Source organism: Ambystoma mexicanum, chromosome 1p, assembly GCF_040938575.1.
Source record: "Ambystoma mexicanum isolate Mex_15411 chromosome 1p, UKY_AmexF1_1, whole genome shotgun sequence".
NCBI classification, from domain to species: Eukaryota; Metazoa; Chordata; class Amphibia; order Caudata; family Ambystomatidae; genus Ambystoma; species Ambystoma mexicanum.
In genome coordinates this window covers 800,095,682-800,115,414 of record NC_090921.1, presented here as the reverse complement: position 1 = coordinate 800,115,414, position 19,733 = coordinate 800,095,682, and the positions used below count along the sequence as shown (strand labels likewise).

At 48.6% G+C, this 19,733-nt stretch overlaps 1 protein-coding gene across 2 annotated transcripts in view; it reads left to right on the top strand.

Moving 5' to 3' along the window:
- The window catches only part of ADAR (adenosine deaminase RNA specific), a 338,180-nt gene that overhangs the window by 190,660 nt on the left and 127,787 nt on the right, over positions 1-19,733 (top strand). For both annotated transcript variants that reach the window (XM_069652057.1, XM_069652051.1), the window contains exon 10: positions 4,377-4,496. In XM_069652057.1, the coding sequence (XP_069508158.1) occupies positions 4,377-4,496 (120 nt within the window). The remainder of the gene's footprint in view (positions 1-4,376; positions 4,497-19,733) is intronic.

The window sequence follows — 19,733 nt, the reverse complement described above, 5'->3', positions numbered from 1 at the left end:
CCGCTGGCCCTTCTGGAGCCGCAGAAGACCTCTCCACTGCCAACACATCGGAGAGATTTGGTGACGATACGTAAGAGCAGCAATAGGATTGCTACAGCGGTGGGCCTAGTCCCGGTTCTGCCCAGTTATGGGCCAATCCGAAGACGATCCCGGAGACTCTTACGAAGAAAGCCAGGTACCCCTCTCGAGCACCCTGAAGATCCCCTCAACACCTTAGGGCGGGGGGGACACAGTTCCTACTCAGCTAGGTCCATTTGGGGTCATCCCAGTGGACCACGGAGCAATTAGAGGGGTGTATGGATCGGCTGGAGCAGTTCAGGGTTTCTGATCAACCGCTGCCGAAAAGAGCTTGGGTAGACCCTAACCCTCAAACACAAGATGTCCAACACCTAGACGTCCAACACCAAGTTGGCTATCAAGAAGATGTCCAGATGGATACATATAGAGACATCTATACAGAAGAAGAGTCCTCTTTTCTGGACAACTATGGGGAAGATCAAGGAGCAACAGACAACTGGGAGGACACCCAGTAGGACGATCACAACACTATAGTTTGCCTAGATTCTCCCCCAGCCACCCCGATTCGACAAGCTTCCCCGGTGGATGATCAAATGGCTTTCAACAGCATGTTGAAAAAAGCAGCGGAATTCTTGAAAATTGACACACTTGAAGCCTTGCCCGAACAAGATTTTGCGGAGGACATTAATGAAAAGCCTCCAGCAAGCCAGTCTATCCCTCTCATCGACGCCTTTCACCGGAACATCTACAAATCCTGATCCAAGAGGTGGAAGCGCTGCTGGGAAAGGACGCCATAGAAGCCGTCCCGATTCTTCAGGTAAACGAGGGTATCTATTCAGTGTACTTCCTTGTACCCCAAAAAGGATCTCGCATGCATCCTGTTCTAGACCTGTGCCCAGCGAACAAGTTCATAAAGCCCCAGAAGTTTTGCATGGTAACACTGCAAGAGGTGATCCCATTGCTAAAACAGGGGGACTTCATGACATTGGATATGAAAGATGCATACTTTCAAATTTCAATGCTGCCAGCGCACAGAAAATTCCTAAGGTTCGTGATTCAGGACAAACACTACCAGTTCAAGGTACTCCCCTTCGGCATAGCCCTGCGCCAAGGGTGTTTACCAAGGTCCTGGCAGTGGCAGCGGCACACCTGCGCAGACTTTCAGTTTACCCTTACCTCGACGATTGGCTCATCACGGGGGACTCGTTCGATGTTTGTTTTTCGAACACCCAAAAAACACTAGACCTACTGTTCAGCCTGGGATTTTCTATCAACGAAAAGAAATCCAGCTTAATCCCCAGCCAAGTAAAACATTTCCTGGGGGCTCTAATTCATACGGAAGACGGTCTAGTCTTCCCTTCCAGCGAGAGGGTTCAGAACATGCTCTCTCAGGTTCCTTAGTATGTAGCCAGTCGAGAGGTGACGGTACGCAAAGCTATGCGTTTGCTAGGGATGATGGCGTCATGCATATACTTGGTTCCCCACGCCCGGCTGCGCATGCGTCCCATGCAAGAGTGGCTCAACAGCCAGTGGTCAGGCCAGCGGACAATGGGAAGATCTGTTGTCTCGCCAGCCCTTGTTCTCTCTGCAGTGGTGGTCGAGGGAGAACCTCTTGAAGGGGAAAACCTTCACCACCCCTGCAGTGGAAGCCACGCTCACGACACTCATCTCTCACAGGGTGGGGGGGGGGGGGTCACCTGCTTCAACAGACAGCGCACGGAGTGTGATTCCCCTCAGGTAGCGTCCAACCATATAAACCTACTGGAGCTACTAGCAGTGTTCAAAGCATTGAAAGCCTTTCAGCAGCAACTGCAAGGGAAGACAGTGCTGGTCCTAACCGACAGCACAACAGCAATGTATTACCTGAACAAACAGGGGGGCACTCACTCTCCAGGGATATCCAAGCTGTCCCAAAACATCTGGATATGGGCTCTCAAACACAAGATGTTCCTGATATCCCAACATGTTCCAGGGGAACTCGATCTTCTGGCAGACGTTCTCAGCAGAGATTTTCCTCTGCCAGAACAGTATGAATGGTGACTGCACGAAGACATTGTATCCAACGTCTTCGCAGGATGGGGGTTTCCAGAGATCGACCTGTTCGCTACTCAGGAGAACACCCAATGCCAAGATTACGCCTCCAGGTACCCCCAGAACCGATCCAAGGGGAACGGTCTCTCCTTTTGAACAAGATGGTACACAAGATGCACCAGGAACCAGTCACCATGATTCTGGTGGCTCCCATGTGGGCCCGCCAACCTTGGTTTGTGCACCTGATGGAAATGTCCCGCTGCCCTGCCCGTACAACATGGTGTCTCAGGACAGGGGGGAGACTCCACAACCACAAACTCTATGACCTCAGGAGCCAGGCTGCTAAGTTCAGAGTTTGGACATCTGCAACTCCCTCAAAGATGCATGGACATACTGAGGGAAGCAAGAAAGCCTAACACGTGTTATTGCTATGCCAGCAAATGGAAATGTTTTGTCATATGGTGCAGTTCCAAAGGCGTCAATCCCACAGATTGCTCGCCTTCACACATTGTGTTATATCTAACCCATCTGTTGGACTCTGGGTTAGTCTTCAATTCCTTAAAGGTTCACCTAGCGGCGTTGTCCACCTACACCACGTCACAGCAGAAGGTGTCGTGGTGGAAGATACCTGTGATTAAAGCCTTTATGGAAGGGGTTAAAAGAATTTATCCCCCATCACTCACCCAGCCCCTGGGTGGGATCTAAATGTGGTTTTGACTAGGCTCATAGGACCCCCTTTTGAGCCTATGCTTAAAGCTAGTCTGAAAGACCTGACTTACAAGACAGCCTTTCTAGTAGCTATCACTTCTATCAGAAGAGTTGGCGAACTACAGGCCCTCTCGGTTTTGGACCCCTTTGTTACAGTCCACAAAGATAAGGTAGTTCTGCGCACACATCCCAGATTTGCGCCGAAATTTATTTCAAAGTTCCATGTGAACCAGTCAATCGAACTACCCACGTTCTTCCAGAGACCTACTAACATGGCCGAAAGAAGCCTTCACACACTAGATGTGCGCAGGGCAGTCATGGACTAAACCACTGAGGAAAACTAAACAATTTCTTTGTTTCAGTGGCAGCTGGTAGAGAAGGGGACCCTGTCTCTAAATTAGCAATATCAAGGTGGATTGTCAAATGCATCACACTATGTTCTCTCTTGCAAAGAGAGAACTGCCCTTCAAGCCTAGAGCACATTCTACTCGAGGCACTGGGGCATCCATAGCATTCATTGCAAATGTTCCCCTAGAGTCCATTTGCAGAGCGGCAACCTGGAGTTCTGTACACATCTTTACAAAACACTATTGCCTAGACACTCATTCTAGGTCTGATTCTCAGGTGGGACAAGCTGTACTAAGACATCTTCTTTTTTTCTACTGTTCCTTCTCACAACCCACCTCCAACTCCGGGTACTGCTCGCTAGTCTATGCACAGCATGTGATTCTAAGCAGATTAACAAGCATCAGAAGACATGCATTACTTACCGTAAAAGCATTTCTGATGATTGTATCTGCTTAGATTCACATGCGCCCTCCCTGGCTACCCGCTCAGGGTGGAAGGAACATAGACTTCTTATTACTTTCTCTCTTCGTACTCACTATAGCCTTGGGCTCCCTCATGGCAGAAAAAATACAATCGGAGGGACCTCGGTGCGTGAGGGATTTTGGGTACTACACACGTCATGATGGGGAGTGTTTCAGACACGCCTATGCCAACGTCCCCTTTCGGTCCCCGAAAGACAAGATTCAATACTCCGCGGTTACCATTGGATGTCGGACCATATGCACAGCATGTGAATCTAAGCAGATACAAGCATCAGAAATGCTTTTACGGTAAGTAATGCATGTCTTATAATAGTCAATTTTTTCAGGAGTACTGTGATCATGCTAGTGCACTAATCTCATCCACGCGACTGCCCTATTCTCCTATTGGTTCATTTTTTGAGGGGAAATGGCTTTATGCCCTTGAGTCAATTTAGTGATTACAGTCGTAGAAAGTTCTAGCTCATTCAGTTTTGGTGGAAAAGAATATTCTTATGCCAACTCGCCATGTATTTATGAATGCAATATTATGGCTGTTCACTGATGTCAGTCCTTGCAGTAAATGTCTCCTGCTTTCTCAAGTAACTTTTGCTCAAGTATTGTATTTATATAGCGCTCTTCCCCATTTGTATGGCCTCAATGCGCTTTGTGGTTGGAACACCCTTGGTGGCCGTAGTCCATCTGCTGGAGGTTCTAAGAATTTTAGATTAGGTGATGCCTGTGCGTTTTTCACCGGTCTAAGACTTAGGTGGAGGCTCGACTAAGTAACTACATGTTTTTTTCTTCTTTCAGGTACCTTTACAGTGAACTCTTGAAATATGATGAGAATTCTCCAGATGCCAGTATTTTTGAGCTCGGTGAGAGTGGAAAACTAAAAATTAAAGACCCTGTGACCTTTCATCTCTACGTCAGGTATTTTGACAATCCCTTGATGACCGAATTGTGTCCCTTTGCCTAGTGTATAAAAACCCAAATGTCTATTTCTGTGACCTTACGCCTGTGCTTTTGACCTTGCAGACATTCTTCCACATGTTGCTGTCATTTAAAATGAATCAAACCTTCCATGCATGGTATTTTGTCTTATGGGCAGCTTAGTTTGCCCACTCCTAGGCCACTTGTTACCTGATTGAAGGTTTTTAATGTGTAGTCATGTGGAAAGTGAATAGACAATGGAGGCAGTCCAGTTTCTCTTTCACAGATAACTTACTTTTTACCCACATGTGTTCCTGAATTTGAGTGGAAAGCTAGTTCTTATTGAGTCACCAGGTGACCTGGTACATGCACTTGCTGTCTAAAGCGATAACATCACATTGTTGTAAAAGCCACTTTTTAGAAATCTTTCTGGCATGGGGCACTGCATGGATTTGTGTGCAGCACTGCCTCATTTGCTGCCTAACACCCTTTAAGACGTGGGAGGATGTTTTCATTGTTCAGATGGTTTTCAGCCCTGTGGATGGATTCTCTGGAGGCCACCCTATTCTGATTAACAGGGACACATGTCTAGCCAAACTCTATCTGGGTAGTGACTGAACAGCAAGGCTTAGGATGGTGTGAGTGGTTCAGTTTAGCACACAGCACTCTTAATTCCAATTGGGCATAAGGTATAACAATATTTCTGATGTTTGTTAATCTGCTTAGAATCACATGCTGTGCATATGGTCCGACATTCAGTGGTAACCGCGGAGTATTGCATCTTGCCTTTCGGGGACCGAAAGGAGACGTCGGCATATGCGTGTCTAACACTATCCCTATCGTGACGTCTAGTGTACCCAAAATCCCTCACGCACCGAGGTCCCTCCGATGGTATTTATTTTCTGCCATGAGGGAGCCCAAGGCTATTGAGTGTGCATAAAGAGAAAGTAGTAAGAAGTTTATGTTCCTTCCTGAGCAGGAAGGGTGCATGTGAATTTAAGCAGATAGAATTTAAGCAGATAGAATCATAATTTCTGATGTTTGTTAATCTGCTTAGAATCACATGCTGTGCATAGGTCCGACATCCAGTGGTCACTGCGGAGTATTGCATTTTGTTTTTCGTAGTCGAAAAGGGGACGTCGACAAGGCGTGTCTGAAACACTATCCCTATAGTGACGTGCGTTGTACCCACAATCCCTCACGCGTCGAGGTCCCTCAGATTGTTTTTTTCCGCCCAGCTTCTGGTCGCCTTCACGCGGAGCTCCTCGAGAGACATTGCAACTCCTCGACCTTTGGTCGTTTTTTCTCTAATATTAATAATCCCTCCCTCGACGCAGTTGTAAGCTGTTCTCCGCCGAAAAGAATCTTCGACGGAGGGTCGAGCGGAAGAAATCCTTCGGCGCTGCCGAACACGTGGCCTGGCCTCGCAGGCCATATACAGTAGGGAGAGTGGGGTCGTGGGACATCTCTGGGTCTTTTCTGAGAATGCCTTTCCCTTTCCCCTTCCTTTCCCTTGGGGTGTTTATCGCGATTTATTGCCTCGGCTATGGTGAGGACACCGTTTAGGTTTTGCCCACTTTGTAAAGGCAAATTCACTTGGAAGGACAAGCACTCACGGTGTAACCGCTGCTTGCCCCCTCGATCACAAGGAGGAAAGGTGCGCGGCTTGTCGGCTTCTTAAGCCTAAAACTCTAAAAGACCGAAGGGTTAAAAGGTGGGCGGCCTACGCGATGTCGAAGGCCGAAGGTTCACCCGCCGCTGCTACCACCGACAGTGACGAGGAACGCGATAACACGACCTCCGCTACGGAAGTCGAAACCCCCTCTAAGGAGCGCTTACGCGCTTCGTCGTCTGTCCCCGGCCCCGACTGGCTCGGCTCACGCCCTGCTTATGGGGATGAACACCCCGGCGACACAGACGCACACAAAGACCCATAGCGTCGAAAACTCAAGCTTCCGCCGACAAACGAGTCGCCGACAAGCGAGTCGCCGATAGCTTAGCAAGGATCGCTGTAGCCGACGCCCAAAAGCGTACGCCGAAGATTTCGTCGAGCGTTACGCATAAGTTAAAGGATACGCCGAAAAAGCCCGATGGGAAGCAGGGACTACCCCCTTCAGGCAGGGAGTCTCCCGACACACCAGAAGGTTTTTCGGAGGGCGACGGGACACTTTCCTCGACGCTTTGGGAGAGGTCGAGCCATTTCGAGTTAGATAACCCTATGTTTCCCCCGCCAGACCGCTCTGGGGTACCCCATGAAACTATGGAAAGACTCCACCTCTGTATGGAGAGGATGGAAAAGTTCATGAGCACCCAGGCCTCTCAAACACTCAAGAGGACCAGAGAAGGGCCTCAGGAGGACCCCAGGGCCAAAAATCCGAGGCTAGTCGATCCCCAGCAGGACACAGCCTCAGACTTCCAAGATGTATAGGACCTCACTGGGGAGGAGCAAGACTTCGAGGAAGAAGATGATTTCATTGACAATGAAGAACAGAACCAGGAGGAATGTCTGGAAGACAGAACAGACATTATAGAAGAAGGCTTCGGGGTTAACCCAGAAGAGGGACCTTCACACCCCTGGCAATCACCATCAGTGTATTCCGACACTGATGTCCTAAACCTAACTCCTCCGGACAATTCTCCAGTTAGGAACACGTCTCCAATTGACGATCAGCCGACGTTCAATGCACTGTTGCGCAGAGCAGCAGCGCATTTCGAACTCGACACCGGGGAACTCTCTCCAGAATTGGACTTTGTAGAAAGAGTGATTAAGGAAAACCCCCCGGTCAGCCAGACCATTCCACTCCTCGCTTCAGTAAAGAGAAGGATCATACCTTCGCTGTCCACTCCCGCTATAATCAGAGGGGTCAATCCACGGATTGAAAAACTTTTCACTCCTTCACCCTCAGACCCCCTCTACATTAGGGGACATTCCATTCCTGATTCCCTAGTGGTTTCTAATACTAGAAAGAGGGCAGGGGTACCACTTTCCACCAGTGAGGCACCCCCTGACAAGGAGGGCAAGAGGCTATATGCCCTTGCAAAAAGAGTTACTTCCTCGGCTGCCTTCTCAGCAAGAATTGCCAACAACAATTCCTTGCTTGCAAGCTACGCAGACGCGCAGTGGGCCAAACTGCGAAAAGACGCTGAGGAAGCACCGGAGCCTTTACGTACGCGCCTACTGTCAACTATTGGCGAAGGAACCCAAGTGAACCAGAGCATTGTTAAAAACTCTCTGGACGCGGCAGAAACAGCAGGACGTTCCTTGGTACAAGGAATACTCCTAAAGCGCCATGTATGGCTGCGCAACTCGGGCTTTAAACCAGAGACACAGGCGTCTTTGATAAATAAACCTGTCGAGGACGCTAACCTCTTCGGAAAAGCGGTAGATGAAGCCCTAGAGATGGCTAAAAAAGAGTTCGACACTATCAAGACTCTCGACCAGATCTCTAAGCCCACTACCAGGCGCGGCTATGGCAACAAACGCTTTTTTCGTGGCCAACACCAACAACAAAATCAACATCAGCAATACCCTGCCACCAATTACCAAACCAATAGTGGGCAGTACAGCCAAAGAGGCCAACGCCGGGGCAAAGGGAGGGGTCGGGGATCCACCCCCAGAGGCTCCCAAGTCCCCAACAACTCCAAGTGACGCGAAGATTCGCGTCCCCTCCCATGCAACACCGGTCGGGGGCCGGATAACATCCTTTCTTCCTGCATGGGAGGAGATAACGTCAGACCGTTGGGTACTGTCCACCGTAGCCCACGGATACTGTATCGAATTCAACAGTTCCCCATCCTACAGACCCCCGAGGGGACGTCGCATGACACCGGAACATCTTGCCATCCTTCTCCAAGAAGTACAACTACTACTGGAAAAAGGAGCCATAGAGGTCGTGCCTCTATCTCAGGTAACGGAAGGTATTTATTCAGTGTACTTCCTTGTACCCAAAAAGGATCTAACCATGCGCCCTGTATTAGATCTGCGCCCAGCGAACAACTTTATCAAACCCCAAAAGTTTCGTATGGTAACCTTACAGGAAGTAATCCCACTGCTTTCTCAGGGAGATTACATGACAACATTGGACATGAAAGATGCATACTTTCATATTTTAATGTTGCCAGCGCACAGAAAATACCTCAGGTTCATGATAGAGGGCAAACACTACCAGTTCAAAGTGCTACCCTTCGGCATAGCATCAGCACCAAGGGTATTCACGAAGGTGCTGGCAGTGGCAGCGGCCCACCTGCGCAGGTTGTCCATCCCAGTTTACCCTTACCTCGACGACTGGCTCATAACAGGGGATTCTTACGAAACATGCTTCTCCAATACCCAAAAGACAGTAGACCTTTTGTTCCAGTTGGGCTTCTCCATCAACGAAAAGAAGTCCAGTTTAGACCCCAGTCAAATCAAACAATTCCTAGGGGCTCTAATTCAAACAAAGGACGGCCTCGTCTTCCCCTCCAAAGAGAGGGTCCAAAACATGCTGTTTCAAATCCCTCAATATGTAACCGGTCGAGAGGTGACGGTACGCAAAGCAATGCGCTTGCTAGGAATGATGGCGTCGTGTATTTATTTGGTACCTCACGCGCGCCTGCGCATGCGCCCAATGCAAGAGTGGCTCAACAGCCAGTGGTGTCAGGCCAGCGGACTATGGGAGGATCTAGTTGTGGTCTCGCAGGCCTTAGTTCTCTCGCTACGGTGGTGGACAAAGGAAAACATGGAAAAAGGGAAACCCTTTGCCACACCCGCGGCGGAAGCCACTCTAACCACAGACGCATCCCTCACAGGATGGGGGGCGCACCTATCCCATCAGACTGCTCACGGAGTGTGGACTCCGAACGTAGCATCCAAACACATAAATCTACTGGAGCTACTAGCTGTGTTCAAGGCGCTAAGAGCCTTCCAGGAACACCTACAAGGCAAAACAGTAATGGTCCTTACAGACAGCACCACAGCCATGTACTACATCAACAAGCAAGGGGGCACCCACTCTCCAGGCCTGTCCAAGCTGGCCCAGAATATATGGAAGTGGGCTCTCAAACAGGACATGTTCCTACTATCACTACATGTACCCGGGGAACTCAATCTGCTAGCAGACAGTCTCAGCAGAGATTTCCCCCTGCCCAAAGAGTACGAATGGCGCCTGCACGAAGACATCGTCTTCGACGTCTTCACACAATGGGTATTCCCAGAAATGGACCTGTTCGCAACCCTGGAAAACTCACAATGCCTAAGTTACGCCTCCAGGTACCCCCAGAACCAATCCAAGGGGAACGGTCTGTCGATGCAATGGTCAGGGAAATTTGTTTACGCTTTTCCCCCCGACTCCCCTTCTCAACAAAGTGGTGCACAAGATGCACCAGGAACAAGTGACCATGATACTAGTGGCCCCAATGTGGGCACGACAACCATGGTTCGCTCACTTGATGGAGATGTCTCTATCCCCCCCCAGTAAAACTCCCCTGCCCGTACAACATGCTGTCTCAGGACAAAGGCAGGACTCTGCATCCATGCCCCCAGAACATGAACTTAGCAGCTTGGCTCCTGAGATCATAGAGTTCGGACATCTACAACTCCCGCAAAGATGCATGGACATCCTCAGGGAAGCCCGAAAACCGAACACTCGCCACTGCTATTCTAGCAAGTGGAAAAGATTTGTCATCTGGTGCAGGAGTAAAAGCATCAACCCTATTGACTGCTCTCCCACACATGTGGTCCTATACCTGACCCACCTATTGGATTCAGGTCTAGTGTTTAACTCCATTAAAGTCCACCTAGCTGCACTTTCTGCATACACCACTTCCCAACTCAAAGTGTCGTGGTGGAGGATTCCTGTTATAAAGGCCTTCATGGAGGGAGTAAAGAGAATACACCCCCCGATAGCTGACCCAGCTCCCGGATGGGACCTTAATGTGGTACTTACCAGACTCATGGGCTCTCCATTCGAACCCATGCACAAAGCATCTCTTAAACACCTCACGCTTAAGACTGCTTTTTTAATAGCTATCACCTCCATCAGGAGAGTAAGTGAACTTCAGGCTCTTTCTATTCTAGACCCCTTCGTTACAGTTCACAAAGATAAAGTGGTTCTACGCACTCACCCTAGGTTTGCTCCGAAATTTATTTCTAAATTCCACGTAAACCAATCTATAGAACTACCAACGTTCTTTCAAAATCCTTCCAATTTGGGAGAAAGGACTCTGCACACACTAGATGTACGCAGAGCGGTCATGTTCTACATGGAAAGAACCAGACCACTGAGGAAGACTAATCAGTTCTTCGTCTCGGTGGCAGCAGGAAGAGAAGGAGATGCAGTTTCAAAATCCACTATTTCTAGATGGATTGTTCAATGCATCACTCTCTGCTATACTCTTGCTAAGAGAGAACTGCCCTTTAGGCCAAGAGCACACTCTACTCGAGGCACGGGGGCATCCATAGCATTCATTGCAAATGTTCCCCTTGAGTCCATCTGCAAAGCGGCTACCTGGAGTTCTGTGCACACCTTTACAAAACACTACTGTCTAGATACACACTCTAGATCTGACTCCCAGGTGGGACAGGCAGTATTACGACACCTTTTCTCTACTGTTCCTTCTCATAACCCACCGCCAACTCCGGGTACTGCTCGCTAGTCTATGCACAGCATGTGATTCTAAGCAGATTAACAAACATCAGAAGAGAATGCATTACTTACCGTAAAAGCATTTCTGATGATTGTATCTGCTTAGATTCACATGCGCCCGCCCTTCCTCCCCGCTCGGATGGAAGGAACATAGACTTCCTTTATATATCTCTCTCTTTTCTGTACTCACGTCTAGAAGGCTCCCTCAGGGCAGAAAAATACAAACAGAGGGACCTCGACGCGTGAGGGATTGTGGGTACAACGCACGTCACTATAGGGATAGTGTTTCAGACACGCCTTGTCGACGTCCCCTTTTCGACTACGAAAAACAAAATGCAATACTCCGCAGTGACCACTGGATGTCGGACGTATGCACAGCATGTGAATCTAAGCAGATACAATCATCAGAAATGCTTTTACGGTAAGTAATGCATTCTCATATGGTATTACGGTGAGTAATGCATGTCTTCTGATGCTTGTTAATCTGCTTGGCATCACATGCTGTGCATAGACTAGCGAGTAGTACCCGAGGTTGGAGGTGGGTTATTAGAAGAACAGTTGTGAAAAGATTTCTTAATACTGCTTGTCCCACCTGAGAATCAAATCTAGAATGAGTGTATAGGCAATAGTGTTTTGTAAAGGTGTGCACTGAACTCCAGGTTGCTGCTTTGCAAATGGACTCAAGGGGAACATTTGCAACGAAAGCTATGGAAGCCCTAGGGCCCCGAGTAGTGTGCTCTAGGCTTGAAGGGCAGTGCTCTCTTAGCAAGAGTAACAGTGTGGTGCATTTGACAATCCACCTTGAGATTGCTAATTTAGAGACGGGATCCCCTTCTCTACCAGCTGCCACTGAAACGAAAAACTGATTTGTCTTCCTTAGTGGTTTTGTTCTTTCCAGGTAAAACATGACTGCCCTGTGCCCATCGTGTGTCTAGGCTTCTTCCGGCTGTGCTAGTGGGATTCTGAAAGAGAGTGGGTAGTTCGATTGATTGGTTCACATAGAACTTCGAGATGAATTTAGGCACAAATCTGGGATGAGTGCGCAGAACCACCTTATCCCTGCGGACTGTAACAAAAGGGTCTAGAACTAATAGAAGTGATAGCAACTAGGAAGGCCATCTTATAAGTAATGTCTTTTAGACTTGCTTTATGCATTGGTTCAAACGGAGACCCCACGAGTCTAGTCAAAACCACATTTAGATCCCATCTGGGAGCTTGGTTAGAAATGGGGGTGGGAGGGATGAATTCTCTTAACCCCTTCCATGAAAGCCTTAACGGGTATTTTCCACCACAACACTGTGTAGGCTGATGGAGCAGCTAGATGAACCTTTAGTGAATTAAAAACCAAACCGAGTCTTAACAAATGAGTTGGGTACAACACAATGTGGGTAGGTGAGCAGTCAATGGGATTGACGCCCTTGGTATTGCACCAGATGAAAAGCGTTTCCATTTACTGGAATAGCAATAGCGGGTGTTAGGTTTCCTAGCTTCCCTGAGTTTGTCCATGCATCTGAGGGAGCTGTAGGTGTCCAAACTCTGACCTCAGGAGCCAGGCTGCTAAGTTGAGCTTGTGGGCATGGGTGTAGGGTTCTCCCCACCACCCCCCGACCCCCTCCTTGTCCTGAGACAACATGTTGTATGGGCAGGGTAGTTTTACTGGGGTTTATAGTCCAAAAGTCAAACTTAATTTCGAATAGCAAAAATGTCGGAAAAAAAATGTCGAATGTAAAAAAGTCAAACACATACATATAATAAGTCATAATTTCGAAAAAAAAATGTCGGAAAAAAAAATGTCGGAAAAAAAATCGAAACCCCAAAACACTTTTTTTTTTTTTTTTTTTGCACAAATACTAACATTTATTATGGGGGGGGGTCCCCCCCATCCCAAAGCCCTACCCCAACCCCCCTCCTCCCCATCCCCCCCACCCCCATAGATATACCTTTAATTATTTTAAAAAAATCTTTAATATAATATTAAATAATTAATTAATTATTAAAAAAAACCATCCCCAACCCCCCCTCCTCCCCATCACCCCCCATGGATATACCTTTAATTATTTAAAAAAAAAGTTTAATAAAGTATTATTAACACATAAAATCGAAAAAAATTCGACTTTGTTGTTTTTCGACATTTTTATTTTCGAATAAATATTTTCGACATTTTGACTTTCGAAAATATTGTATTCGAAAATATGACTGGACACCTTTTACTGGTGGGGGGAGACGGCGAACCAGGGTTGGCGGACCCAAATGGGGGCCATCAATATCATGGTGGCTAGTTTCTTGTGCACTATCTTGTTGAAAAGGGGAGTTGGTGGCGGGATGAAGCGTAAACAAAATTCCCTGACCATGTTACCCAGAGTTCGTTCCCCTTGGGGCAGTTCTGGGGGTACCTGAAGGCGTAGTCTTGGCATTGGGCGCTCTCTTGTTGCCAACAGGTCGATCTCTGGGAATCCCCATTCTGCGAAGAGGTTGGAGACTGTCTTCGTGCAGACACCATTAGTATTCTACAGGCAGGGGGAAATCTCTGCTGAGCACATCTGCCAGAAGATGAAGTTCCCCTGGAACGTGTTGGGACAACAAAAATCTTGTGTTTGAGAGCCCACACCCAAATGTTTTCGGACAGTTTGGATAGCCCTGGAGAGTGTGCCCCTTGTTTGTTTAGGTAATACATGGCTGTGGTGCTGTCTGTCAGAACCAGAACAGTCTTCCCTTGTAGTTGAGTCTGAAAGGGGAGCTGTGGTTATAAGATGGCCCATTGCTGAAATTCCTCCCTGGCGACAAGCAGGTCGAGGTGCGGGAGATCTTCCAGGAGGGCCAAGTGGCATCGGACCATGCCATCACCATGGCCCTGGACCTCATGGACATGGTTCTGCCAGATGGGGGTAACGGTGTCTGCCTCCATCGTGGCAGGTTGAAAGCCACCAACTTTCGGCAGATAGTTCAGACGACGGTCCTGGACATGCTGTTCAGGGACAATCTCTATGGGAAGGCTGTAGATGAGTCGTGGCAGGCCATCAAAACTGTCAGACGGCCCGGGACCTAGGCATGCTGCAGCAACATCGCCCTTCCTTTTGTGCCTCAGGAGGGAAATCTGGAAGATCGTCAAAGGGTTTCGGTGGTGGTTTGTCCTCTTACCGTGAACCCTCTCTTGCCATGACCCAGGAAGCCCACAGGGGTTGTTCCAAAGCTTTTGGAGGTGGCTGCCCTCTCCCATGGCGGCACGCATGTCCCAGAGCAGGACTGAACCGACCAGGATGTCGGGCCCCCACCCATGCACCCCGGTGGGAGGCTGGTGGGCTTAGTCAGAGTGTAAGATCACCTCCAGCGACCATTGGACGCTCTCGCCCACGGACATTCTAGAATTCCAGCAGAAGTGTTCACGGATGCCACCGGTGGTCCAACAGAAGCAACGTATCCCTCCTGCAGGAGGTACGGGCCATGCTAAGAAAAGGGGCGATGGCTGGTTCCAAAGCGACTCCGGGGGCACCAGAGATTATTCCAGATACTTTGTGGTGAAAACAAGGGCTGGAGGCCTATGCTCGACCTGCAGTGACGTTCCTCAGGTCCCAAATTCAGGATGGTCACGTTGCAGCATGTGCTTGGCCAACTGGAGGAAGGGACTTGGCGGTCGCTTAATTCCGCAGCCCCATTCACGAGAAGCATCGGCAGTATCTGCGCTTTGTCATACAGTGAAAGCAGTACCAATTCAACACGGCACTGTTCTGCTCCAAGTGTGTTCATCAAGAGCCTGGCACCAGTGGCCTCCCATCTACGTCTGCAAGGGATACATGTGTACCCGTACCTCGACTGGCTCCTCCTGCCCAAGTCCAGGGAAAATGCCAATGACCACATGCACAGGACCGACCGACTTGCCGCTGACAGAGCTGGGATTCTCAGAAAAATATCAGAAGTCCTGCTTGATGCCATCGCAGGATCCTCTGTTCCCGGGGTTCATGCTAATCATGGTCTCCTGCCTGGCGGCCCCCTCAGAAATCAGGATTGTGGACATTTTGGGCAAGGTGCAATGGCTGTTGGCACACAACATCGCCATGGTGTGAGCCATCAAGTCGCTGCTTGGCATCTCATGTATCAACCTGGTCAGAGACTGCAGGTTGTGGGTGTGACAACTCCAGGAATTCCTGCATGCTCAGTGGATTTAAGTGTCTTGAAGCTTTACTGGCAGGATTGTTCTTGACCAGTTCAGTCGAGCGATAAGGTGGTGGGCCGTGCGCTCCAACAGCGCCGGAGGCCCAAACTTCCAGACCCCCGTACCAGGAAATGGTCACCACGGAGGGCTGGGGAGCCCACCCCAGTCATCTCCATGCCAGAGGCATCTGGCGGCCAGAGGAGAGGGATCTCCACATGAAGCTTTGGGCAGTGTTCTGTGCCCTCAAGTCGTTCCTTCCGTCCCTCAAGGGCAAAGTGGTGAGTCTTCATGACAATACCACCACAATGTTCTACATCACGAGGCGGGGGGGGAGACAGATCCTCCCAGCGTTCTCGAGTGGCACTGGGCCGTCGCCCAAGAAAATGTCCTCATTCCTTTCCACCTGGTGGGAGTCAAGAACACCGACTCCCTCAGCAGGACACTGCGCTCTTGCCACGAGTGGAAGCTTTGGCAGGATCAAGTGGACAACCTCTTCCTCTGGTGGGGCATACCCCAGATCGATAGGTCTGCGACAGCATTTAACTCAAGGGCCAGGGAGCCTGTTGGACGCGGTATCCCTTCCCGTGGGAAGGCCTGTTCCTGTATGCATTTCCGCTGTTGCCAGATCCTCTTTGCTCATGGCTGAGGCAAATTTGGGTTTTCAAAAAGGTCGGGGCCCTATTTTTTTTTTTTATTTTTTTATTTTTTTTTATTTTTTTTTTTTTTTAATAGAATCATGAGGGTAAACTGACTGAACAAAATACTGGGTGGACTCAGGCTACCTCTCCCTCTCGACACTTGCAGGTGTCTTACACGACACATTTGACAGATTCTAAAAATGTATCTATTCATTTAGTAGATCGCCACTGTTTTATAATACAGTAGTTTACTTTATTTTTCAAACAAACTTTTCTTAAAACACCCTTACTTAGGGTTATTCACATGCTTTGTATATCTTGCTAAACAATTAGCTCAGTGCCCACATCTTTGCATCATATTGTACAATCATATAATGACGCTGCAGTATTTCAAAAGCACAGTGTGAGGGTTAGTATTGGGTGACTTAGAGTGTAGCTCTTTGTTAAGACAATGAAAATACAGATCAATTTTTATAATCTGTCAAATGTGTCGTGTGAGACACATGCAAGTGTTGAGTGAGAGGTAGCCTGAGTCCACCCAGTATTTTGTTGAGGCAAATTTGGTACAGGAGCTTCTCAGCCTGTCGACTTCACCTCCAGTCAAACTACCAGTGGTTGCAGATCTGCTCGCCAGAGGCGGCGCAATCCTGCACCATGACCCAGGATCGTTGAACCTGAAGGTGTGGCTCCTGCAGCCTTAAAGTTAGGTGGGTACGAGCTACCGGCGCACTGCAGGGAGGTCCTTGCCAGAGCATCGTCTCTTAAGTGCTACGGGCACAAGTGGAAGTGTTTGGCAACTTGGTGCTGGTCGCAGAAGATCAACCCTCTGAGGGCCACGGCCCCCTTGGATCAGTCTGTACTTGTTGTCGTTGGCTAAGGTGGGGCTGGCACACACCTCTATCAAAGTGCATCTGACGGCCATTTCCTGCTACACCATGTCTCCAGGGCAGTCTTCTTTGGTCAGTCTAGTCAAGGAGTTAATCAAAGGACTGTTTGTTCACACCGGTAAAGGTACCTGCCCCGGTGTGGGAACTCAACATGGTACTGATGAGGGGGGGGGGGTCTCTTCCTTCGAGCCTATGCATCAAATTCCTCTTGCTCTTTTGGGGAAAACTGCTTTTCTCGTGAAAATCACCTGCCTAAGGCTGAGATCCAGGCCCTGTCATGCAAGCAGCCTTATCTGACTTTCCACAAGGGTGGTGCTGCGGACGCAGTCCTCCATGCCAACGTTCTGTTGGAATTCCACCTCAACGAACTGTTGGTGTTGCCTGTTTTTTACGACTCCTTCTCCAGCTGATGGGACTTTGCACTCGCTGGATGTGGCGCATGCCCTGAAGTTCTATGCGGCACGCCCGAAGAGTTTCCAGAAGACGTCTCAACTTTGCTAACTTTGGTCCTGTGAATCATGGGGAAAGCTTTGCCAAGGCTTCCATTTCCAGGTGGCTCTCTGGCTGTATCACGCACTGTTGGGGAGAATTTTCAGTTTAGTGCTGAATTCCACCCACCTTAGACCCCCAGCTCTTTTGCTGAACTTTGGGTCTTTGTACTTTTTCTATGTTTTCGGTGTTTCTTTTTGGTTTTTGAGTTTGACAAACTCCATAGACATCTTTGCATTGTGACACACTGCACCTTCAATGCAGTGGCACAGGGAAGTTTGTTTTCCTAAAGGTTTTAATACCTTCTCTTGGATAAACTGTTTCCAAGAGCAGTAAAGTGAAATTGACTTACTTTCTAGACCCAGCACACACAATCTTAAAATAGGGTGCTGGAGGGTTTCTTAATATCCCCTGTGTCTAGTTTCTCATTTAACAATTGTTACCCTTTCTACAATTGATGGCTGGTGGTACTTTTAACTACCATTGGGAGTTTTTACAGCAGGCTGTGTTCGCAGCTGCAGTTAAACACCCTGGTCTTTTTTTTGCCAATTCTTGATGGAGAGGTCCTTGAGATTTACTCTGCGTGCCAAACCAGGTTTGGTCCCTTTGTTCGTTTTGTCTTTGGCATGATTCACGAGTGAAGCCCTCATCTGACTCCAGTATGTCTGACAGGGGCAGGAAGTGAGGGAGGTGCCCGAAACGCCCTGTGCTTAATTCCCTTGGTTACAGGAATGCACCCAAAGGTGATTGGCTGGCTGTCCGGCAAGGACAGCCACCCTGCTGGGTGACAGCTAGGCTGGAATGAATGGGAGAAACTTGCATAAAAGTGAGGCTTTACTGGACGAAGGCATCCGAAGAACTAGGAAGAGAAGCCTGCTGCAACTCCTGGACCGTTGGTTTGCCTGGTGAAGCCCTGCTGCTGTGCTGAAGCTCTGAATTCACCTCGGCTATAGAAGCCCTGCAAGGACGACTTCTCCCCTTGAGTTGGTGGGACCAATCCACTTTAGTGAACTCATTTAGACATCCTCTTGGCGCTGGCTGTACTTCTGCTGCTGGAACCGAAGTGCCAGGGAGAGGAACACCAAACGAAGTGCATCACTTTTAAGTCTGATCCAAGCTTGTAGAAGCAGGAGTGACTAAGCCTGAGCCACCTCAAGAGTGCTGGACCCCAGATGTGAGGAAAGTCCTGAGTGGTATCCAAGAGTCTGCGGTGGTGCTATTTGCTGAAACGCAAGGAGCTGAAACCGCGAAGTGCCACTGAATAGAAGTTTGTCCTTTTCTGCCGCTGACACCCCCATTGCAGTGCAGGAGTCCCCAGACGTCCTCCCCTTTGTCCCCACGACTGAGGCCCAGGAACAGGATCTGCAGAGCTGGACAGAACAGAAACCAGCTGGAACAATTTCTTCTAATCAAATGTACTGGAGAGGACTTTCCTCTTGTGGTCCTTACTTGATCTCAGTTGAGAATTGCCTTGGTTGCTTCTAAAGAGTTGCTTGCATCCACCTCAGAGGCCTCCCAACTTGTGACCCTATTTCTAAAACATTGCACGACTTTTACTTACCTGCAAGAAGTGCTTCAGCTCACCAGACTTTTGCCCAATTGAAATTTGCTGCCCTGGCCCCCTGAATAACTTGCTTGGGTCTTACCTTCCCGCCAGGAAAGGGTTAATTTACTTTGCATTTGGGGGGGGGGGTCAAAAGTACCTTCCTGCTTCAGAATATTTTTGGGATCTCTTGTTTTATTCTGAAACCTCTTTACTTTTACACTTCTCCAGTATTGCTCTAAATGTACCAGTGTCCTAGCTATTTGTCACCCGAGGGAGTAGGAAGTGTCTGTGCCATCCCAAATGAGTATTTGCTGATTTAGACAGTGTGCATTTTGGAGTGTATTTGTGTTACTATATTGCCCCTTCTGACGAAGACTTCTTCAAACTGACTGTTGTATTGTATAATCCAGAAACCTTGAGTGTCATTGTTTTTTGGATACTTATCACTGAATCTCTAACTCCCCTACTGCTCACATTGACCCCCCATGTTGAAATAAGCCTGGCTGCTCAGCCATACTACCAACCTGTGTAGTACAGAATTGCACCAAAGTTTGCATTCCTATTGCCAGGAGGTCAAGGTTGTTGTAGTGCACCCAAAGGGTACTTCAAATCTTGCCTAACACTACCACATTCTCAGGTGGTACAGCCTTACAGTAAGAGTGGAGCTTATGTACAGCCCCGGATGTATGTTTTTATGAAGCCCTTAGTTGCACTCTAGACACACTGTCCTAACTAGGGCTTCACCAGGGCAAGTTAAAGTGCTGTTGGTGATTTTCCAGCAATCTTGGCCTTCAGAATGCTGTTCTTTTATAGTGGACTAGGCTCCAATTATCTGCAGAATGGCTGCAGGAGTCATCCCTTTTTTCCAGGATCTGGTTTGACTTCACTCAGCTCACCAAAGGCA